Here is a 25,667-nt window from a genome sequence, read left to right as displayed (position 1 = left end):
TGGTCTACACAGACGATTCGGCGATGCATCGAATGGATCGAATGTGGAGAGCGTGACGTGCAACGGCACAACCGAAAGAGAGAGGAAAAAGCAAATCAGATATATTCGTACCGCCGCGCGGACAAGTTTCGTTCTTATAAAAGTGTTAAATAAAGATGAATTGAAATCCTCGTTTTTCCAAAATTTATCGTCCGAATTTTCGCTTGGAGTTTTCGTCGGTTATCCGGTGGTTATCCGTGTCGTACAGTCCGCTACAGGTGGCCCAAAAGCAAAATAGGTTTATATGGGAATTACTATGGAGAATTTTCGAAAAAGGTTCTCCTCGTTGTAAAGCATTAGCACATGGATAAAGTCATAGGGTCAAAGCCGAATTGAATTATTCAGATCTCAATGATGAATGTTGCCGAAGACCGGAACCTATTTCGACAATCGGTTAAAAAGTTATTAAACAAATTCTCACTCGCATGCGCATCTTTATACACGATGCCCTTCAAGGTGTGCAAGAAGGTAACACGCATACTATGATTGCGTGTCAAGCGTGTTGATCGAGCTGTGGTCTTCTGTTCAAGCATACATGGATGAATATTGATTAATAACTTCTGTCTCGTGAGTCGAAACGAGTTGCGGTCTTCGGCAACATTCATCATTGAGGACTGAAGAATTCAAATTGACTTTGACCCTATGACTTCATCCATGTGTTAATTAGTTAAAAATAAATAATAATAATAATAATCCATGTGTTAATGCTCTACAGCGCGGAGAACCTTTTTTGAAAATTCTCCATAGTAATTCCCATACAAACCTATTTTGCTTTTGGGCCACCATTAAATCACCACCGAAATGGCTGAAAATTTGACAGGACTCTAGTTTTATACCTAGGATTGTAATGAACATATGGGAGCTTTGAATTTTTGACATGTTTGAAGTCTGAACTTCCCTAATGGACACGCCACACCAACCAAGATGGGAAAAATAGCGACACAGAAGAAGATCCTAGGAGGGTTTGGGAGCGCAACGGACAGCATACCTGTCGAAATATAGTTCTTCTCGCAAATTGGTCGGTTACCATTCACTTTTAATCTTTAAGGACACTGATCTTGAGCACACGAACGCCGTTCTATTAGTGAAGCAAATGGCGCTTCTTCACAGGTCTGGACCCCTTACAAGTTTTTCTCCCCTCTCCATTTTCCTCGACTCCTTCGCTGGGGAGTCCACCTGTTTATTTAGTGTAATACTACCGCCCACTTACACGTTGTATTCACTGCTTGTATGCAACATTACACACTAGTTTTATACAATTCGGCACCAACATTTCAAAAGGGCGTAACTGCTTTTGCAACCAATGCCTTCCCACAAAGCTGTGGAGCGTATCCCATCCCTCTCGAGCAATCCACTAGCACAAATAGAAAGATGAAATCCTCCTCTTTCGATTAATGGATGTGAACTGCGTGAGATGAATGAAATACGATCCACAGCTCTGTAAGAAGGCATTGGTTGCAAAAGCAGTTACGCCCTTTTGAAATGTTGGTGCCGAATTTTACAATATGGATTTTTAACAAACTGCTACCCATTACATTCATACATATTTTGAATTTGACTTGCCTTATTAATTATGACCTGTTTTTAACCTACTAACCCTAAACAAATCCTACACCACTTAATACTAGAGACGTGACTGTTCACAGGACAATAACGCGAATCGAAAAAAAATATAAATTAGTAACAAACGGTTACAATCCTTTGCACGTAGAGTCCATGTTCGTGCCCATAGAGAACTACCAGTCTAATCAGCGTTTTTAAGATAGATTACTTCGTGTGACGGCGAACTTTGTTCGAACGTATCAGAAGGCCGGCTCCAGAGGCACGTTATCCTCCATTTGGGACATTTGTGCCAACTTTGTTCGAACGTAGAGTTCTGCGGAATCCAAAGTAAGCTCGATTTCCTGTCACAATGCGTCTCTGAATTTCTCTGTTGGTGTCGTCTACCAGTGAGCCCAAACACACGAATTCTTTAACCACCTTGATTTCATACCGTCGATAGAAATTCGGGGTGGCGGGCGCGGTGATTCATCCCTGGAGCCCTTTGCCATTATGTACTTTGTCTTCGACACATTAACCTTCACGTACCCGACTCCCGACAACACTGGCATTTCGAAAATTTTCATCCGATTTTTTTAAGTCACCCTCAATCAATCATAAATTGGTGCAAATTTATTATACTCAAATGGCTATGTAGTATTCGTAACCATTCCGGAGATATTCCGGATTGTACTATGGTCAGGGGGTTGGGGAGGGGTCTGATTTGCAAATGGCTAAAAGTGATTATTTCGTGTGTGACTCCAGCACAATCTGGAATATTTCCGGAATGGTTCCGGATATCACATGGCCATTTGAGTATGATAAACTAGCACTAACTAGTGATCGATTGAGGGCGACTTCAAAAAAAAATCGGATGAAAATTGACGAAATGCCAGCATTTTGTAAATGAACTGTCGGGGGTCGGGTACGTGAAGGTTAACCGAAGAAAGAATCGATAAAGAGGAATAGATCCTTGTAGATATGCGTGTATGATACTAAGCGAGAAAAATATTAGACTCTAGCCGTAAGAAACAAAACCTACCAGCATCACTCAAAACATCCTTCACACATTACGAAACAATAGTAGAACCGAGCAACAAATACACAGAACACACGCTTCTACAGAACAAAGGTGGAAGTGGCGCGAAACAGACTGCACCTCATTTCTGTGAGCCGGATCGGTTACAGCTGCTTGCTATTCTATAGTCTGGGTATGGATGACCCTGAAGCAACCCTGAACTTCAACTGAACATTGCACGGTGTAACCTTGCTGGAACCGAAGATTCGGTAATATATCCCAACTCACCGACATCCACGAAAGTGTGAAGTTATAGCGAGGCACTTGATTCTAATGACGTTAAGCAGCGATTGCATCGAGGGATGCTTAGTTCTTTCACTTTGAGAAGTGTACGCAGCCACTGAACCCATTTGTCAAGCAGAATATCTGATATGTCGTAATCTCAGTCAATAGAAGTTCACCAAATCTTTTGCAATGGATCATTGAAGCCGACTTTTCCGCTACTCACCGCATCAAAACAAAAGCGCTACCATATATGGACGGTAACAAAGTGACAGCAGTCGAGTTACGTCAAACACACAAGGCTACGGTGGCGCTATCTGTTCATTTCATAGCGGCCGTTTTAGTTATTTTAGTGATCCATAGTAGAGTATGGTAGATGAAGAAGTTTGATAATAATCCAAGAGGATCAAAAATGGATATAAGAGTGCGCAGAACTTCTCTTTTAGACGTTCAACGTATATCTTTTAGGAGCTATACATCATGTTTTAAAGAAAGTGTGTAGGTAAACGTGTCGTACTCCGTATTCTGGACAATTTGCACAATAAATTACTGCAGCATTCCCACAAAGAAGTATGGAAAAACTCCTAGAAGGAAATCTGGCAAGTTTCCTGAAAGAAATTCCTAAACGGAGAATTTCCAGCAAAAGAATCACCAGAAGAAAATTTGGTTAACCTTCCAGGACGCGCGCCATCAAGCTACCGAAACTGCACTATACCTATATATCTAGGATTTTTACATTTGCTAACTCTGAACCGACATTGAGACTTGTCCATGCCTCTCTGGCGATTGTTTTGTAAAACACGAAGTACATTCGGCGAGTTTGATAACATATTTCTCAACTCAAATCCTTCATGAGAGTGAATGAATCGAACTTCCTGCGCTAGCTTTATAAGAAGGCATACTCGGTTTCCACGCTAACTATCATATCATCCACGTAGTAGGGTTTTGCTCTTGGATGTTGAGCTGCATACTTCGCAGCATTAACGTTTTTCATATAGAGAAGAAATGCGCTAATTTCCGTCATATCAGACGGAAAATTACCAATAATTACAGATATTCCAACTTACCTTTGGCTTGTGCCTTTATGGCACAAATTTCCCGAATGGAGGAGAACGTGCCGACATACTGATACCTTTGCCAATGGCTTATAAGATGGAAACAAAAATATGTAGACTATCAATAATATAACCGAATTGATCTTCATCAGCGTTCAATTGTCGTTTCGCCAGATTCATTTGTTGAACCAACCTTTAATTCATACCTCACAAAAGCTCTGTGGACCACAGACTGCGGTAGGTACACCCAAAAAAATATTCACTTTAGGTTTACGTGAAAGCATACATAGATTTTTTCCACAGTACTTTTCACGTAAAACTTACTGCGTGGTCCGGCAATGGAGAGCTAGCCAGATTCTAGTTCATTATAAACAGTTTTCAGATAACAGATACGTGATTTTCCTGTTTATTATAAAATATTATGTGTTCTGCTGTCAGATGAATACTACGTGAAACTTGAGTACATTACATTGGATTTTGCGGATATAATTTAAATACATTTCCATGATATTATTTGCTTCAATTCTTCATTTATTTATCATTTTTCATTACGTATTAAGTTTTATCAAACACTTTACTCCAACAAAGATGTAGAAACACTTTACCAACCGTCACCGTATTGTTTTTCTCCAACTACGAACCATCCAGTTGGTTCAATGAGACCGACGACAAGTATACCCTTTCTTCTTTCGCTGGAACTTCCGCTGCATAACTTATCGGATGTCAAATGATACTGAAAAACAATACTGTTATTTTGAATGTACTTTTACGATTTATATTAGTTACTTACTATTAAAAATCTGCAGCTAAATACTAAGAAAATCCAAGTCTGCAAGGATGTCCGTCGCCATGTTATTTTTTTCACATTGGAAAGTTACATACACTGAAGTGCTATGTGACAAATCACGTACCATGTATATACCAATATATGACTCGGATGGGCATATCACGTAGTGATCACGCGTCAATTAGAGGATTTTATCGGAATCAGATAAATTAGGAATATGGAAGGCAAATTTCAATTCAAGTGATGATTCACGTACATCTAACGGGAATATTTTTTTGCGTGTATTTCAAAGTTGTATTTCACTGCTGTAGAATGCAGCAAAATAATCAGATAAATCACTCTTATCCCCGTTTTCGCTTAGGGAGGATGCAAGCAAATGTATGCGTGTTTTTTTTTTGCATACGAAACATAGTATTACACAACCACAAAGAAAGATTTATTCGTCGCACTGTGATGACGTTTTATGATCTGGTGGGCAAACATCTTAGCTGAAATATTGTGGGATTATGCTAACGGAACATCTGTCTCAATTTAGAAGATTCCACTCAATAGTACTTTGAACACAAGATTCGATTTGGATATCGAAGAATTTGACCTACTTTTGGATTCACAACTCTACGCATTACGGAAATACTTTGATTGTGAGAGGTATTTCTATATGGAACTAGCAGTCCCGGCAAACGTCGTCCTGCCTGCCTACTCTGTTTTTTGACACCCGGTTCCATGAAGAAATGCCCCTCAAAATGGAATTTCAGATTTTCCCGTTATTCTTGACTTCTCGGTCACTTTTTCTAATTATTTTTTCGTACGAACACGTTGGAGCCCTTGCGGAATGCAACAGTGAAAGAATCATGTCGATCTGTTGACCCGTTCCCGAGCCTATTCGTGACATACAAACACCGTTCCATTTTTATTTTTATAGATAGATATGTTACCAACTCTAATAAAGAACAATCGTACATTATATGGATTTAGGCGAGATTGCATCGCATACTATGGAAAAGGAAAAACACAGCAAAATTTGGGAAGTAGTTTATAGTTGATAAGATTGTAGTTTATAAGATAATTGAAATTCAAGCTGATCCTAATTAGTTGTAGTATTTTAAAAGGAATTTGCCATACTATGCAAAAATTAACGAAACAAATAAATAAAATTTATCAATAAAATAGTACACGAAATAGACGTGAACTAAATGGAAATAAAATTCGAGCAGTATTTATTCAATCTTATTATTTTAAACAAATGGTCGTTGTTTTACAATATGTTATTACATGATATGAAAGCTAATTTATGAATAAGTCATCGTACTGGCCATGAGGCATTAGGCGTGGTGCAAGAAGAAAGGAATTATATAAAACCCTATTTTACTTTCAAATGCTCATCTATTCTGCCTGTAATCACATGCAGCAAAGCTGGTACTGGCATGGTACTGATTGCAGGGAGAATAGCAAAAAAAACTGATAAAACGTTGATTTTTTTACATATCAAACAGATGCCTTACCACAGGAACCGTATCACGCCGGCCTTCGGTCAGCTAACATCTAATCAGATTCCCCATACTCTCGCCCTTTCCCCCTCGCAGCCGGCCTTCCCTACAAAGTGTACTCCGGTCACGACTCGGTCCTGGCGGAGAAGCGGAAACAACGTCGGATACGAACCACCTTCACGTCGGCCCAGCTCAAGGAGCTGGAACGTGCCTTCCAGGAGACGCACTATCCGGACATCTACACCCGGGAGGAGATTGCCATGAAGATTGACCTCACCGAGGCGAGGGTACAGGTAAGAAAAGAAGGAGTCAAATAAACACTTATTTGCTAGGAGTAAGTCACAGTAACTTTTGCGCAACAAAAACCTGCGCCGCCGTGACTCTTCGGTGACAAGTGTGTTACTTGGGGTATATTGTGAGGCAAGGACAATGATACACTATGCCCAGGGAGTCGAGAAAATTTTCCCGACTGGAACGGGAATCGAACCCACCGTCTCCGGATTGGCGATCCAAAGCCTTAACCACTAGGCTAACTGGAGATTCTCGTTAATATCAGGCGCAAATACACATTTGTGGTAAATTGGTGAGCTCATTCCTCACTATTTAAAAACAGTTTTGTATAACATTCAAAGAGCTACAATGTCTCGTTATTTCCTGTTCGGGATCCCCGTCCAGAAAGCCAGCGAAGCAACCGGGTCTTGATTGATTAAATTCACCTCACTCAGTTGGCTTTGGGTGTATTTTTTTCCTCCATTCGGCTACCATCTCCCAGATAAAATCCCATCTGTCTGGGCACGCAATCCTCATCGTAGTCGACTTTGCCGACGACGACGGCGTCCTCCTGAAGGAGAGCCTACTGTGTGCGTCGTACACACGACGAGAAAAACATCCATAAAAATCCATTATTTATGGCACGTGCCCTATTCAATATTTCATAGGCCATGGCACCTCGTTTGCAGGTCCTTCTGTTTTTTTTTCTTCTTCTCCTTTTATCTGAGATACCATCTGCGCGGAGGGAAGCCAAAGGTTTCGGACATGGACCATATGAGTTACAATGAGCGAGCTTCGGCGTCCAACGAGTGTGCTGTGCATGTGGCGAAAAATGGCACATCCACTTGATTGCCACCGTCGGTCGCTCTGGTAGAATGGATTCGGGCCAATCTGTGTTTGGTCCATAAAAAGGCTGTTTGCGGGGCTGTAAATTTGTCACCCTTTTTCCGTGTTTCAAAGGGGGTGTCGCCCGGAAAAGGTTATGTGGGTTTTCTCTGCGATGAATGATGATGGGAGCACAATTTTGACTGAAGGTCGGAGCTATAGAATGTTGTTGGGAAAATGATTGACTTCTAGGAATGGAACATATGATCAGAAGGGCGAAAATAAGTATCATAGAATGTGCTGGACAAAATAGCTGCGATGGACATTTATAATCAGGAAATCGATCATAACAAAAAATAAACCAATGTCAAGTAAAGGAGTTTGATGGATACCCATTGTAAGATATTAAGAAATAACATGTAGACCGAGAGCTCCATGGGAGTTTTTTAACACGTACGTCCCCAACCCCCATTTCGACGAAAATTTCAAAATTCAAATGGCTGGTTCTCAGTCGTTTTTCAACGGATTTTAAAAATTTTTGCACCAATCGATCACAAATTCCTTCTAGTTTTAAGAACCGGAGTCCACTTTACGGAAGCGGTCATGGTTCCGGAATTATTCCGGGGAGTCGTGGGGTAACCTCCTTATCGCTCATGGTGGCCACATTGTAACGTTAGCTAAAACCTCACATACAGCATACCAATCTTCATGATTTTGCAAAACAGTAACTCTAGAAGGTATTTCGAGACTTTCTGGAGATAATGGCCACTCGGAGATACTCCGGGAACCTGGTTCCCCCGGGGAAGTGGCCAGTTCGTGATGTTTTTTCTGAACCCTATCTTGCGACATATCATTCTTCATGATTTTGCAAAACAGGAACTCTAGAAGGTATTTCAAGACTTTCTGTAGATAATGGCCACTCGGAGATACTCCGGGAACCTGGTTCCCCCGGGGAAGTGGCCAGTTCGTGATTTTTTTCTGAACCCTATCTTGCGACATATCATTCTTCATGATTTTGCAAAGCAGGAACTCTAGAAGGTATTTCGAGACTTTCTGGAGATAATGGCCACTATCGGAGATACTCCGGGAACCTGGTTCCCCCGGGGAAGTGGCCAGTGCGTGATTTTTTATCTGAACCCTATCTTGCGACATATCATTCTTCATGATTTTGCAAAACAGGAACTCTAGAAGGTATTTCGAGACTTTCTGTAGATAATGGCCACTCGGAGATACTCCGGGAACCTGGTGTCCCCGGGGAAGTGGCCAGTTCGTGATTTTTTTCTGAACCCTATCTTGCGACATATCATTCCTCATGATTTTGCAAAACAAGAACTCTTGAAGATATTATGAGACTTTCTGGAAATATTGGCCACTATCAGAGAGACTCCGGGAACCTGAGCCCCCGAGGAAGTGACCAGTTCATGTTTTTTTTCTGAACCCTGAATTATTTTGCGGAACAAGAACTTTAGAATGCGTTTCGAGACTTTTGGACATATTGGCCACTATCGGAGATACTTCGGGAACATGGTGCCCCCGGGGAAGTGGCTAGTTTGTGATTTTTTCTGAACCCTATCTTGCGACATATCACTCTTCATGATTTTGCAAAACAAGAACTCTTAAAGATATTTCGAGACTTTTTGAACATATTGGCCACTACTGGAGGAATTCTGGGAGCCTGGTGCCTCCGGGGAAATGGCCAGTTCATGATTTTTTTTTTCAGAACCCTGTTCTGCGACATATCATTCTTCATGATTTTGTAAAACAAGAACTCGAGAATGCATTTCGAGACTTTCTGGACATATTGACCCCTAACGGCGATACACCGGGAACCTGGTGTCCGCAGGGATGTGGCCAGTTCGTGATTTTTTCTGAACCCTGTATTGCTACATATCATTCTTCATTATTTTACGGAACAAGAACTTTAGAATGCGTTTCGAGACTTTTGGATATATTGGCCACTATCGGAGATATTCCGGGAACCTGGTGCCCCCGGGAAAGTGGCCAGTTCATGATTTTTTTTTTCTAGACCCTGTCTTGCGACACATCATTCTTCATGATTTTGCAAAACATGAACTCTAGAACGCATTTCTAGACTTACTAGAAATATTGGCCACAATTGAATGTACTGCGGGAACCTGGTACCCCCGGTTAAGTGGCTAGTTCGTGTTTTTTTTTCCTGAATACTGGCTTCTGACATATCATTCTTTATGGTTTTGCAAAACAAGAACTCTAGGATGTATTTCTAGACTTACTGGACATATTGGCCACTATATCTAACCTCCTTATCGCTCATGGTGGCCACATTGTAACGTTAGCTAAAACCTCACATGCAGCATACCAATCTTCATGATTTTGCAAAACAGGAACTCTAGAAGGTATTACGAGACTTTCTGGACATATTGGCCACTATCGGAGATACTCCGGGAACTTGGTGCCCCCGGGGAAGTGGCCAGTTCGTGATTTTTTTCTGAACCCTATCTTACGACATATCATTCTTCATGATTTTGCAAAACAAGAACTCTTGAAGATATTTTGAGATTTTCTGGAAATATTGGCCACTATCAGAGGGACTCCGGGGACCTGGTGCTCCCGGGGAAGTGGCCAGTTCGTGTTTTTTCTGAACCCTGTATTGCGACATATCATTCTTCATGATTTTGCAAAAACAGAACTCTAGAAGGTATTTCTAGACTTTCTGGACATATTGGCCACTATCGGAGATACACCGGGAACCTGGTGTCCCCAGGGAAGTGGCCAGTCCGTGATTTTTTTCTGAATCCTGTATTGCGACATATCATTCTTCATGATTTTGCAAAACAAGAACTCTAGAATGTATTTAGAGACTTTCTGGGCATATTGGCCACTATCAGAGGGACTCCGGGAACCTGGTGCCCCCGGGAAAGTGGCCAGTTCATGTTTTTTGTATGTCTTGCCACAGAATTGATTTTTGCATATCTTGACCACTATCAAAGGTATTCCAGGAACCTGGTGCCCCCGGGGAAGTGGCCTGTTTGTGATTATTTCTGAAGCCAGTCTGGCGACATATCAATAGAAAACATTTGGAGACTTTTTGGATATACTGGCCAGCAGCAGAGGAACTTGGCTCCCCCGGGGAAACCGCCAGTTGATTTTTTTTTCAGAACCCGGTCTTGCAACATTTCAATCTTCATCATTTCGCATAATAAGAAATCTAGAAGACATTTCAAGACTTTTTGGAAATATTGGCCACTATTAGATTTACTTCTGGAACTTGGTTCCCCGAGGAAGTGACCAATTTTTGATTCCCTCTGAAGCCTGTTTTGCGACATACATATCAATCTTCTTGATTTTGCAAAACAAGAACTGTAGGAAACTTTTGGAGAATTTTTGGATATACAGACCACTATCAGAGGAGCTCAGAGAACCTGATTATTCCAAGGGAGCCACCAGTTCGTTATTTTGAAAACGGCCTTGCAACATTTCAACCGTCATAATATTGCAAAACAAGAACTCTAGAAGATATTTAAGGTATTTTTGTCATGTTAGCCACAATCAGGAGATACTTCGAGATACTTTTTTGACCCTGGTTTTATGACATATCAATACAACAACTTTGGACATATTGGCGAGTCCTTCAGGAACCTGTTTTCTGATAAGAGGCCAAATTGTGAAAATTTTCTGATCCTTGTTTTTCGACACATCAATATTCATAATTTTTCCTCCTCAAGCGGTTTACAGTTAACACAAATAATTCCTTAGGGAAAAGGTTTGTGGGATACCTCGTTGGATTTCGCTCGATTATGTTCTGAATTTGAAAAAGTATTTTTTAGAGGTTCTTCAAAGAGTTTATCTTTAGGAATTCTTATGAAATTCTTCCAAACAGTTCCTCAGATTACCTCCAAAAGTACTTTCAGGATATTTCGACGAATGGGAAATTTACATGTAGTTTCTTGATATTTCCAGATATCCATATCCAGATATACATTTGCAGATATCTAGATTTCTAGATGTTATCCAAAATTACTTTTTTGTTTTCCCTACTGAGTTTCTCTCTGGGATTCCTCCAAGGATTACGTTATCTTTTGGATTTCGGTGTGAAGTTCTTATTTGGACACCTAAAATAATGTTTGACGTCTGTGAATTTTCCAGGAACTGCTTCTAGGATTGACCCAGGTGCCAATTTTTAAATTCCTCCGCCAGGAATTGATATATTTTTTCGAAGAATGATCTCTGGGTTTTACTTTCTGAAATTGCTCCAGGAGTTCCTTCTGAAATTCACCCAGATTATTATTTGGATATTCCTGTAAGAGTTCCCCCGGCGTTTTCTTCAAAAGCTCCTATGATAATTGTTCCAGGATTTTTTTTCTTCAATAATTCCTTTTGAAACTTCTACATGAGTTCCCACAGAATTTCTGCTTGGGATTTTTTCATAAAAAAGTGAAATTCTTTCCATTTTGAAGTTCCATCTGCGATTCATAGAAGAGGTCCTTTTGGTATTCTTCCAAGGAATCCTTCTGAGATTTTTCCATGAATTTCTGCAGGAGTTCCTTTTGAGGTTCTTCCAGGACTTCCTGTAAGGATTCCTAGTTTCTTCTAGAGTACTTTTCATCCTTGCCCTTATTCTTAGATTTCTGCAAATGCTTCTGTTGAATTTCCTCCAAAATCGTCTCTGGAATTTCTCCAAGATTTCCTACTAGGTTTACACTAAAAGCTTCTCCCGAGAATCCCAAACGAGTCGATTCTGGCAAGGTTTCCTGAGTACCTACCTCTGATAATGACCAATATGTCCAAAAAAATACAAAATGCATTCTACAGTTTTTGTTGTGCAGAATGATGAAGATTGATATGTCGCAAGGGTCCAGAAAAAAACCCCGAACTGACCACTTCCCTGTGGGGAAACAGGTTCCCCGAGTACTTTCCCAGAGTAATCAATAGATTACATACATACATACATTACATAGATTACATACAAAAATCCCATAATACCCGTTGAAGAATCCTCAAAGTATTTCTGGAAGCATTCCAAAGAATAAAATTGAAGAATTCCATAAGAAATGGTAAAATAGCCCCATAAGTAATTCCTTGAGGAATCCATACAAAAATACTTCTTACGAATTCTAAAAGATAATAAAGCGAAATCCATTGAGGTGTAATCCCAGAAACATGTTTTTAGGAATTCCAAAAGAAACTCCTTGTGTAATCTCCAAACCACTTTTGAGGAATCTCCAAAAGTTTCAAAGAATAATCCCATGAAATGTGTCGCAAGACAGGGTTCAGAAAAAAAAAAATCCCGAATCGACCAAAAAGTCTCGAAATGTCTTCTAGAGTTCTTGTTTTGCAAATTCATAAATGACCAGAAGAAGACATTTCAGAATCACATAAAAACGTCAAAAAAATCAAGGTTGCAACCATTCATTTGCAAAGATTTACATTCATTTGCTATTATCTCAGTTCAGAAGCATGCTATCGAAAAACAATGTATGGATGAATTTAACATTGTAGTTTCATCTGAAAGTTTGCCAAATAACATTGGGGTCGCACACGCATTCCAAAGTCGTGAGCGAGCTGTGAAGGCAACTTTCCACAGCGTGAATGAAATTTACATTCACCGCCTGGAGAGTTGCCTTCACAGCTCGCTCACGACTTTGGTATACGTTTGCGACCCCAATGTTATTCGGCAAACTTTCAGATGAAACTACAAGGTTAAATTCATTCATACATTGTTTTTCGATAGCATGCTTCTGAACTGAGATAATAGCAAATGAATGTAAATCTTTGCAAATGAATGGCCGCAACCTTGAAAAAAAGTCCTGGACGTATTTCCGGGAAACTCATACGAGAATCACTGACCATATATTTGTTCAAAAAAAATCAAACAGTCCACTTCCCCAAGGAAATCAGGTTGCTGATGTACCTCTGGCAGTGACCGATATGACCAAATTGTTCTGTTATGCAAAATCATGAAGATTGATGTCGCACGAGGTTCTCGAAGAATCTCTAATAATGGTCTATAAGTCCAAAAGTCTTGAATTGTGTGTGTGTTTTACAAAATCATGAAGTGGTATGTCGCAGGAATGTTATCAGAAAAAAACATTGGTCAGGGGAAACCAAGTTCCGGAAAGAGTACCTCTGTTAGTTGCCAATATGTCCAGAAAGTCTTGAAATATCTCCCAGAGTTCTTATTTTGCAAAATCATGAAGAGTGATACCTTGCAAGACAGTATTCAGAAAATAAATCACAACCTGACCTCTTCCTCGGGGGCACCAGGCTCCCGGAGTACCTCCGATAGTGGCCAATATGTCCAGTAAGTCCAGAAATACATCCTAGAGTTCTTGTTTTGCAAAACCATGAAGAATGATGTGTCGCAAGACAGGGTCTAGAAAAAAAAATCATGAACTGGCCACTTTCCCGGGGGCACCAGGTTCCCGGAATATCTCCGATAGTGGCCAATATATCCAAAAGTCTCGAAACGCATTCTAAAGTTCTTGTTCCGTAAAATAATGAAGAATGATATGTAGCAATACAGGGTTCAGAAAAAATCACGAACTGGCCACATCCCTGCGGACACCAGGTTCCCGGTGTATCGCCGTTAGGGGTCAATATGTCCAGAAAGTCTCGAAATGCATTCTCGAGTTCTTGTTTTACAAAATCATGAAGAATGATATGTCGCAGAACAGGGTTCTGAAAAAAAAATCATGAACTGGCCATTTCCCCGGAGGCACCAGGCTCCCAGAATTCCTCCAGTAGTGGCCAATATGTTCAAAAAGTCTCGAAATATCTTTAAGAGTTCTTGTTTTGCAAAATCATGAAGAGTGATATGTCGCAAGATAGGGTTCAGAAAAAATCACAAACTAGCCACTTCCCCGGGGGCACCATGTTCCCGGAGTATCTCCGATAGTGGCCATTATCTCCAGAAAGTCTCGAAATACCTTCTAGAGTTCCTGTTTTGCAAAATCATGAAGAATGATATGTCGCAAGATAGGGTTCAGAAAAAAATCACGAACTGGCCACTTCCCCGGGGAAACCAGGTTCCCGGAGTATCTCCGAGTGGCCATTATCTACAGAAAGTCTCGAAATACCTTCTAGAGTTCCTGTTTTGCAAAATCATGAAGAATGATATGTCGCAAGATAGGGTTCAGATAAAAAATCACGAACTGGCCACTTCCCCGGGGGAACCAGGTTCCCGGAGTATCTCCGATAGTGGCCATTATCTCCAGAAAGTCTCGAAATACCTTCTAGAGTTCCTGTTTTGCAAAATCATGAAGAATGATATGTCGCAAGATAGGGTTCAGAAAAAAAAATCACGAACTGGCCACTTCCCCGGGGGAGCCAGGTTCCCGGAGTTACTGCGATAGTGGCCATTATCTCCAGAAAGTCTCGAAATACCTTCTAGAGTTCCTGTTTTGCAAAATCATGAAGAATGATATGTCGCAAGATAGGGTTCAGATAAAAAATCACGAACTGGCCACTTCCCCGGGGGAACCAGGTTCCCGGAGTATCTCCGATAGTGGCCATTATCTCCAGAAAGTCTCGAAATACCTTCTAGAGTTCCTGTTTTGCAAAATCATGAAGAATGATATGTCGCAAGATAGGGTTCAGAAAAAAAAATCACGAACTGGCCACTTCCCCGGGGGAGCCAGGTTCCCGGAGTTACTGCGATAGTGGCCATTATCTCCAGAAAGTCTCGAAATACCTTCTAGAGTTCCTGTTTTGCAAAATCATGAAGAATGATATGTCGCAAGATAGGGTTCAGAAAAAAATCACGAACTGGCCACTTCTCCGGGGGAACCAGGTTCCCGGAGTATCTCCGAGTGGCCATTATCTACAGAAAGTCTTGAAATACCTTCTAGAGTTCCTGTTTTGCAAAATCATGAAGAATGATATGTCGCAAGATAGGGTTCAGAAAAAACATCACGAACTGGCCACTTCCCCGGGGGAGCCAGGTTCCCGGAGTTACTCCGATAGTGGCCATTATCTCCAGAAAGTCTCGAAATACCTTCTAGAGTTACTGTTTTGCAAAATCATGAAGATTGGTATGCTGTATGTGAGGTTTTAGCTAACGTTACAATGTGGCCACCATGAGCGATAAGGAGGTTACCCCACGACTCCCCGGAATAATTCCGGAACCATGACCGCTTCCGTAAAGTGGACTCCGGTTCTTAAAACTAGAAGGAATTTGTGATCGATTGGTGCAAAAATTTTTAAAATCCGTTGAAAAACGACTGAGAACCAGCCATTTGAATTTTGATATTTTCGTCGAAATGGGGGTTGGGGACGTACAAAAGAGTTATTTCACAATTCCTCAAAAAATTCCATCGGGAATAGCTCCATAGTTTCCTAAAAGAATTCTTACAAGAAATCATACGGAATTCCCTTTGGAATTTCTAGCAAGATCAAGGATGGAAGAAAATCACTTCTAACGATAAATGATACACGATACGAACAATCAAAGATAGCCGTTGCTCATGCGGTAGCATGATGCGACACCCTCGCACTGTGCCCGCATCAAAGAGCAATCAAAGCATCTGATGCACGCTTTATCGCGGGATCTATCGTTATCGGATCATGTTACAAGTCGCGATAAACTTTATTCATCACGATTAATGCCACTTATGCACCCGGAACCCGAATTCATGGCCAGGAATATTACACTCATATACATATCGTGAAGCTTCAGCAATAAGAATGCACAAGAAGTGATTGATAATCGAAATTTATCATTTCGGCTTCATGATAACGATCGCATCGCGGCCGCACATGCCGAGCGATTCATTATTCGCGGAGCATGGGTTGTTATGAATGCTTGACGACAAAATTCTATCGTTGTGTTGCTATGATCGAGCGATGCCTTCCAACCGCGACACATTTGGGATCCTATCATGATCACTAGATTTCCATCCTTGAGCAAGATCCCTAAAATCTTCTGGGATTTCATTCCAGTAGTTATTTTGAAAGTCACTTTTTATATATCTTCAAGAATATCTCTAGGATTTTTTTCTGGAAACCTTGTATGAGATAATTCAGGAACTCCTTCAGGAAATACTTCCAGGGTCTCAATCGGGAGTTCCTTCAAGAGTTCCAAGGAGAATATCTCCAGGAGTTAAGGTGGGAATTCCTTTAAGAATGCATTCAGGCATTCCAACGGTAAAATTTGGGAGTTCTATCAGGAATTTCCTAAGGAGTTCCTATTACGAAAAAAAATAATGAAGCACTTCAAACGCATATCAAATATAATATATTGTAGTGGAACCTTACAAATGCGTAATAAATTAGGACTCTCATTAAGACAAATACAACACAGACCATATATTTTGCCCTGTTACCCTATTGGATAACAATTTCCGATGACAGGATAATGAGGTTTCATATTTTTTTTTTATCTGTATTAACGAAATTTTTAGCCCTGGGCTAGTTCATCTCGGGACCCACGCTTTACTTCCCTTCCGAAGGAAGAACTCACATTTTGTGAGTTTGTCGGGAGTGGGATTCGATCTCAGGTCCTCGGCGTGATAGTCAAGTGTTCTAACCATCCAACCAGATCCGCTCCACATTCATAAATGTTGTTGGTCCATCAAACAATCCTGTAATCGTATTTTCTCTGGCAGGTTGCCTTTTGTTCGCAGCATTAGTTGCTTTCATAGCTTGAGTTTTGTCTAGGAATTTCTAATCCTAAGGGGGCATCCCGATTCAGGTTTCATCACTAGAGCTCTATAACTTGAAGTCTGTGCCAGGGAAAGGTTTACATCTTTAGTACTTAATCGCGGCTCTAAATGGCCTGAATGTTGGCAATCGTAATAGGATTGCGGGTCCCATTCTGATAGAGCCCTATAAATGTGCATTAATACTAGGGGAATATTCACAAATTAAAATACAACATGTAACACAAAAATAAAACTTGTAATATTCCTTCAGAAATTCCTCCAGGAGTTCCTTTGAAAATTTCTGCGAGAGTTTCTTCCGAGTTCCTTCGAGAAACAATTAAGGATTTCATTTCAGAATTCTTCGAGGAAGCTACATGGGAATTCCCGACAAGTTTCTGCGTGATTTTCTGTAAGAATCTATGTGGGAGATTTTCCAGTAGTCCCTTCAGATTTTCATGTAGGATTTTTGTTTTTGAGAATCATTCGAGTAGTTCTTGTGATAATCACTTCTACTGTGTTTTCAAGATTACATCTAGGAGTTTTTCAGGGAAATCTTGCTAGAGTTCCCTCTGGAATTTCTCCAGCATTTCGTTCCGGAAACAATCCAGGAGTCTCTCCGAAAATTCCTCCAGGGTCTAAATCGAGAGTTTTTCCAGAGCTCAAGCGGAAATTCCTCCAGAAGTTCCATTAATGATTTCTCCAAGTGTTCCTTCAAAACCTGCTGCAGAAGTTCCTTCAGAAATTTCTCCAGGAGTTCTGTCGGGCATTTTCCAAAATTTCATTCGAGTATTCCCCCAAAAGCCCTTTCGAGTATTGCTCCAGGAGTTGCATTGGAAAGTCCTTAAAGAGTTTCTTCGGAATTTTTCCGGGAGTTCTTTTGGGAATCCCTCTAGAAGTTCATTCGAGAATCCCTAAAGGCATTCCGTCGAGAGTTCCTCCTGGAATTCTTTCTGAAATTCATCAAGGTGCTGCTTTAAGAAAATTTCCAGGAGTTTAATCGGAAATTCTCCCAGCAATTTCTTCGGAAGTTCCTCCTTAAGTTCCGTCAATAATTTCTCCATGAGTTCTTCCTGGAATTTATCCCGAAATTCAGCAAAGAGTACATTGGGGAATTCCTCCAAGAGTACCTTCTGGAGTTTATCCGGAAGTTTCTTGGAGAGTTCCTTTCGTAATTCTTCTAGGCGTTCCTTCGAGAACATTTCACGAAGTTCAATCGGAAGTTCTCCCAGCAGTTTCTTCAGGAATTCCACTCCCGACATACTCATAAAATGTGGGTTCTTCTTTCGGAAGGAAAGTAAAGCGTGGGTCCCGAGATGAACTAGCCTAGAGTTAAAAATCTCGTTAATACAGACAAAAAAAAAGGAATTCCTTTTTGAGTTTTTTCAGGAGTTTCTTTGAAAATTCCACCGACACTTTTTCGCAGATTCTTTTTCGGCTATTCATCCCGGAGTTCCAAGGGAATTTCTCCAAAACTTCCTTCGTGCATTGCTCTCAAAAGTTTTTAACAAAAAATAATTTCAATCGTCCAGAATACCTCTAAATTCTTCCGAAAATTTCTTCTACTTAGAACTCATCCGGGTGGGATTACCTCAAGGAATTTCTCTAGGGTTACACTAAGAAATTCATCCGGGATGCGGACCTGGTATGATGGTTAAAAGCACCTGACTATCACGCCGTGGACCTGGGATCAAATCCCACTCCCGACATACTCACGAAATGAGAGTTCTTCCTTCGAAAGGGAAGTAAAGCGTGGGGCCCAAGATGAGCTAGCCTACACAGAAAAAAAATCTGAAAACTACACGTGATGTAAATATTAGAACGTTTAAAATTCCATTTTATTTCATTCGATTTCACATCAAATAATTTCTTGCACGCAATGTTGTAAGCAAGCTCCATACTGCAGACAACCTGTAATATTACAATCCGATGGAGAATCCTGTTGGAAGCTATGGAGGTAAATTTGTTACAGCGAACTCGATGTAACAATTTTGAACTGTGTAGGGCTAAAAATCTCGTTAATACAGAAAAAAAAATCTTCCAGGATATCCCCCACAAGTTCCATGGGATAGCCTTCGGGAAAGCCTCTGGAAAACCCCCAAGATTTTCTTATGCAATTGTTTTGGGAGTTTATTTGGTATTTTTTTTAAGAACTTTCTAGAGGAATTCTTTCGAAAATTCAACTAAGAATTGTTTTAATAATCAATCCGGGAGTTCCATCGGGAATTCATCAGGGAATTTCTCAGTATGATGCCTTGAGATTATGTCTGGCATTTCTTCCTGAAATTCTACCAGAAGTTCCTTCGGAAATTCATCCAAGAGCTCCTTCTAATTTTTTCGGGTATATATTTTCTGGAATTTCTTTAAAAATGTCATCCAGAAATTCTTACTGTAATACCTAATTCTTCTAGGGTTTCTTCTTATAATTTCTGCTGGGGTTCCTTCAAAAACTCTTGGGATGATTCAAGGCAATCTTTCTTCGTTTCTTCCAGAAGTTCCTTGAGTATTTCCTCGAGTAATTACTCCAGGAACTATATCCTGGGATTTCTCCGAAAATTTCCCATGGAATTCCTCCTGGAGCTCCAGTTGGGATTCAACAAGCGATTTCCACTGTGTTTCTTTCAGGAATACCCTCTATGACTCCTCCAGAAAGTTTTATTGTGATACCTGCAGGAAACCTTTATGGATTGCTCTTGACATTCTTGCTGGGGTTCTTTCGAGTAGTCTTCCAAGGATACTTCCAGAATTGCCACTGGTGATACTTCTAGTGATTTTTCTAAGGACTAGTAGGTGTTACTAGAAAATTACCTTGTGAAATCCCATAAGGAATGCTTGGAGGAATCCTAAAAGATGTTCTATGATTATATACCAAGAGATAAATTTCTGGAATAATTTTTAGAAGTATTCTGGAGGAATCCTTGAAAGAGTCCCTAAAGGCATTGCAGGCAATCAATTCTTGGAGATAGACCGAAACGAGTTCTTGGAGGAATCCTATGTGGAATTTCTCGAGAAATCCCAGGCCAAAATCTCTAGAATAATTCTAGGAGGGATTGCTGGAGGAATCTCTGCAAAAATGTCTGGTGAAACTTCAGCGATACCTGGAAAAAACCCTAGAGATACATATTGAAGAAATATCGGGCGGAATCCATAAAGGAATACCTAGAGAATTTACTGGAAGAAACGATAGATATACTCCTTGAAACCCCCATGGAGAAGGCATTGAAGAAATACCAGGAGGAAGTATTTTGGATAACAAAAATACAGCTCAGAATGATGTATCTTGAAAAACCATGAAATTGGAGGTGTCGCATGATACTGTTTCGTTCACATTCGAAAAATGGAACCCGGAACCGCTAGAATCATTTCCCGGTAATCAGTTTGTCGGTTCCAAAATGGCCAGAAGTATTCCATACAACGCAAAACTAGCACATAATGGTGTATTTTGAAAACCGCGATGTTTGAAATTCAAATGACAATATTGCACCATTTCCAATGCTTTGCCCCGGAACTGGATTACGGAAAATCGGTAAACCGATTCCAAAATGTCCAATTGTACTTTAAACGACCAATCATGGTAATAATATTCTATAACTTTCAAAATCATGAAGTTTGATATGTCGCATGATGGTGTTTATTCATCTTAGAAAATTTGACCCCGGGACCACCGGAACCAATTCCCGTGAAATCTGCCTATCGGTTCCAAAATGGCCAAAAGTATTTCGGATTACACAAAAACAGTTCAGAATAATGTATTTTGAAAAATCACGAAGTTTGAGGTGTCGCATGATAGTATTGAATCATATTCAATAATTGACCCCGGAACCGGTTCCCCGGAACATCCGCAAAACTAGTTCCAAGGCACTTAGTGACCGGTATGGACTTCCAGACGAATGTTTCTATCATTCTAGCTCACTTAGGTCTAAAAACTAAACTGTTCTCATATCGAAAATTCACTTTATCCAATATGGCCAATCCCAAAGACCCATTTGGACCCATGTTTCCGGAATAACTCCGGAACCAGGTGACCATTCCAAAAATCCCTGGAAAATTTTAAACTAGAAGGATATCCGCTTCTTGTGTCAGAATTTGGTTGAAAAATATTGAAAAACAAAAAAGTTATTGCGAAAAGAGTGTTTTTTGCACTCTCGTTAGGGGGGGGGGGGGGATTGGTAACGGAAGGGTTAACATCGCATATGTTCTGTAGGCTATTCTATGGCCTTGGCTACCCATTCCAAGCAACGATTTCTATGCATTGTGACAATTTTTGTATGGTTTTGTCATATTCATATATTTTAAAATAATTTTAAACGAACAAATAACTTTAAAACAATTTGTAGACACCTAGAAGTCCGTTCAATAGAACTTATCTGCGTACGCTTGTTGACGAGCGAACACTTGATCACATCGAACAGCCTCAAAGAGGGGACAACTATGTGTCTGTACAATAGTAGGCCATTCGTCAAGGGTGTGCAACGTTAGGCATACGGATGTTAGGCATTCGTACAATAGGCATAATGGATGTCTAGCATAATGGACGATAGGCATAATTTGCCTTTCTTTTAAAACGCTCATTATGCCCAACGACTATTATGTCTAACGTCTGCCTAATGTATTTATGCCTTACGTACTTTATGTCTAATGATTTATACTCGTGTTTATACTCATTCGTCGCTGGCATTGCTGTGCGTCTCAGTTTTCAGTAAATGGCATCTACTGGACTCCTCGACGACCATCTGCAATGACTCTTGGCATGAACCATCATCGCAATTACTCGCTTAGAACCTGAATCAACTGTGCACTTTGTTTACAATGCCAGAAATTGTAGCCAAACAGGTTGTTTAATTTTGCACGCTCTACTGCAGCCATATTTTTCTTCCCATCGTTCAGTTGTTCTTCTGGGCAATCTATACAGTCAGTCCCCACAACCAACGAACGAACGGTGTGTAGTTCTGGTGGAGGGAACATCCAGCAGTAAATGAAAAATCATTGGCGTAACATTTGTCAAACTCATAGCTGCCTCTCCTCATCACACCAGCTGTCTGTCAACAAACCCTAAAGCTCATCATCCAAGCAACCATCCAGGATCAGACACAGCTTTCTAGTGTACCACTTTGTTGCCATGGTAGCAGCACCAACGCCACCTACCGAACACAAACCGTGTTCATTCGATTCATTGTTGTTTGCCCAGTGAAAATAAAACAAAGTCAAACAACTCCCCTCCTGTTCAGCTAGCTCATCTGTGTCGCCGGTTGTTCCCCACTGACTGCGCCCGAGATGGAATAGGATGCAACCTAGCCATCAGCCGCCAGGAGAGGTGACGACGCGCCTGTTTGTTGACATTTTAAAGCTACTGTCATTTTCGGTTTTGTTTGCACTTCTAAATGAAGCTGGTGGAACAATTCCAGCCTTTTGTTGCCATCGTTGATTTGAGCGATTATTGATTGTTTTTAACGTTTTTTTTTTTCTTTGTTCCAATAGCAAAATTTCGATCAAGTTTCGGAATAGCCATTTAACGAACGTCAACTTTATATGCCAATCGAAAACGAAACGCGTACCACTTGACCCGGATCCTACTGAATTTTAATGCAATTAGCAACGACGTCCGTACTGTCCACTCGTCGTTGGCAACCCCTCTGGTAACAGGAAAGAAAATTTTCTTCCACTCCTAAAGGAAAACTTTTATTTCTTTCCCAAAAGAATCGAAATCTACTTCCCCTTGCCCCTTGAAATCTACTTCCACTTTGCCCTTGCTTCCCCACCCACCCTGACAATCAACAAAGAAAATATGGCCATTTAAACAACTGTCAACTTGCGAGTTCTCTCGCACCGCCACACCGGTTACCACGGGCAACAACAGCACTAAAATGCTCGACAAAATGTGTCCCATAAAAGAAAAGCGTAAGCTCACATGTGCTACACAGGACACTGGCAGATCCCCAGCTGAAACAAAAGCGAAGGAGTTCTGCCTGTACCGATGTGAGTGCACTTGTTTGACTTTCTTAATTTATTATTCGATTATAAATGATTAAAATAAACAATTCATTTAGGGAGCCCCGACAGCGACGAACTTGTTTCTTTTGTAAGAAAGGACCGGAGATCGGATAGGAATCGAAAAGTGACCAACCCCTTCCCCTGCATGGGACCCCGAAAACCGGATGGACAAATGGACGAACGTGCACCATCTTTGATTGTTTTCTTCTTGCGAAAACGGACAAAGATCGGTACGATTTTGGTCAACTTTTCTTTCGGGATTCGAATGAAGACGGTTGTTGTTTTTCTTTCCAATTGCAAATTGATGGATATTTACGGTCAATAAGTGGAAAAGTCGCTATCGTCCAACGAGAATAGAGTTACATGCTTGCTTGTTCTCTTTATTCTTCTTAGCGTGTCCCAACTGGGGCAAAGACTGCCCAACAAATATTTTAGCTGTGTAAGAGTTTAACAAACAATTCTTAAGCTAACTTAAGCTTAAGGCAGACACGAATGCCACATAAGTGGTAAAGTGTCTTTAATAAATATTAATAATAATAATTATTATTATAACTACGATTCAGCTATATCTGTGTCTTGGGTACTTAATATTTTATGAGTATTCCACAGTTATTAACTGAGTGCTTCAATCACAAAAACGGCGTTTTCCAAGTTCAACCTTCAAAAGAAGACCAGCCTCATAAAATTGATGCTCTCAAAGCTTTTCGTAGGCATGGTACTTCAGATCTTTATCAAGAGTACGCTAAGCTTGAAAAACAGTTGGAAAACCTGCTGAAAGCAAAAAAGCGTAGTTATTGGCGACATTTCATTAAGGGTCTCTAAAGAGAATTTTCGATGACAACGCTTTGGAGAGTGGCTCGCAACATGCGAAACCGCTCATCCTCTAATGAGAGCAATGAGAGTGACGAATACTTCAATCGCTGGATATTCAACTTCGCAAAAAAGGTCTGCCCAGCCAGACTCGGTCCCAGCTAAACCGCTCTTTTGGGAAACTTCCTCGGGAGACAGCTCTCTGGACAGACCATTCTCCATGCTGGAGTTTTCTATGCCTTTCTTTCATCAAACAATTCTGCTCCGGGACGCGATATAATAAAGTTCAATCTTCTGAAGAATCTCCCAGACATCGCAAAAAGACGATTATTATTTTTTATTTATTTTCACCGTCTTCAGTTGGGCTGTACAGACTGATTTAATGCTTAATTATATACTATTCCTAATAATGTTCTTAAAACGAGTTCTACTTATATTAAAGTCAAAACAATCAACATCATTAAGTGCATTGAAACATCGCTCTAACGGATTGTTTTGACCGTAAACTGTATGATGCCGAGCAATCATGAATGAAGTTCGCTGGCGTGTTCGGCGTGCAGGTACAAAGAAACGCGCTTGCTGAAGAAGCTCTGGGCAGTCAATCCTGTTGCTAAGCACATCGTACGCAAACCTTCTTTGTAGATACAAGCGGGGCTTGCGCAATGGCTCCACTCTTATAAGTTGACATCGGTCGTTGTACGGTGGCAGCTGCAGTGGGTCAAACCACGGCAGTCTCAGTAGAGCATAGCGAACTAAGCACCGTTGGACCCTTTCTATACGTCAGATTTGAGCTTCCCTATAGGGAGCCGAGATTTGAACCGCATACTCGAGAATACTTCGGACGAGTGAACAGTAAACACTTTTTAAGGCGTACACATCACGGAACTCAGACGCATTCCGTCGGATGAACCCAAGCACAGCAAAAGCCTTAGGCGGTTGTCGAGGTCACGTGGTTGTTAAAGCTTAACTTGCTGTCCATAATTACTCCAAGATCCTTGACGGAGTTTACTCGTTCCATCGCTATCCCATTTGCTCTATAATCAAAAGTCAACAGCGTTTGCGACTTCCTGAAACTAATTAGCTTACACTTGATCGCGTTCAGTTCCATTCCGTTTGAAACACACCAAGCAGCCACAGCGTTGACATCTTTTTGCAAGGCTGCACAATCTACCAGTTAGCTAATGATCCGGTATATCTTAAGATCGTCGGCGTACATGAGGTGAGGTGAGTTTATTCGGTAGCTCAGATCATTAACGAATAACACGAATATCAGTGGACCTAGATGGCTTCCTTGGGGGACACCTGAAGGTGTCGGAAAACGAAATGACGCTACGGATTTCAGTTTAACATATGCGGTCTATCACGTAGGTAGGAACGTAACCAGGTTATAAGCCAATCAGGAAATCCTAATCTATCGAGCTTCCTTATAGTTAGGTCATGCGGGACTTTAGAGGAATTCCACGGAGTCATGTCAGTCGATCCTGAGCGACCATTTCAAAAATATCTGAAACTTTGCACAGTTTTTCAATTTCATATAAATCGCCATTTTTTGATATTAAACCTTCATATTCACTCACGACTAACTTTTCAAAAGGGTGTATGCGAAAATTGTTCTAAAATATTCTAAAAGCTATACAGCAAAAACGGATTGTTCGATTGTTATAAATTTTTCAGCAAAGTTAGATAACTAAATGATGATTCCTTAGAAAATATACACTGTAAAAAATTTCTTTTTCTACTTTGAAAAAATATGATATTTGTCACAAAAACTCAAATATCTCAAAACCCTATATTTTTACCAACTTCAATTTTTTAGGGGAAATGGCCCATTATATCAGCTATCTACCATAAAATTTTGGTGATGGTAAACTGATAAACAAAAAAGTTATGACATTTCAAACATTTCACAATTTTTACATTTAGTAACAAAAAAAATTTTTTTTCTGTGTA

General features: G+C 40.5%; 1 protein-coding gene across 1 annotated transcript in view; it reads left to right on the top strand.

Moving 5' to 3' along the window:
• Window positions 1–25,667, top strand: part of LOC115266894 (paired mesoderm homeobox protein 2B-like) — a 209,540-nt gene that overhangs the window by 81,870 nt on the left and 102,003 nt on the right. The window contains exon 2 of the mRNA XM_062856179.1: window positions 6,304–6,500. Coding sequence (XP_062712163.1) covers window positions 6,304–6,500 — 197 coding nt within the window. The remainder of the gene's footprint in view (window positions 1–6,303; window positions 6,501–25,667) is intronic.

Source organism: Aedes albopictus, chromosome 3 (assembly GCF_035046485.1).
Source record: "Aedes albopictus strain Foshan chromosome 3, AalbF5, whole genome shotgun sequence".
In the NCBI taxonomy this organism is placed as follows: Eukaryota; Metazoa; Arthropoda; class Insecta; order Diptera; family Culicidae; genus Aedes; species Aedes albopictus.
Note: the sequence above shows the minus strand (reverse complement) of the source record. Positions and strands in the feature narration are given on the sequence as shown.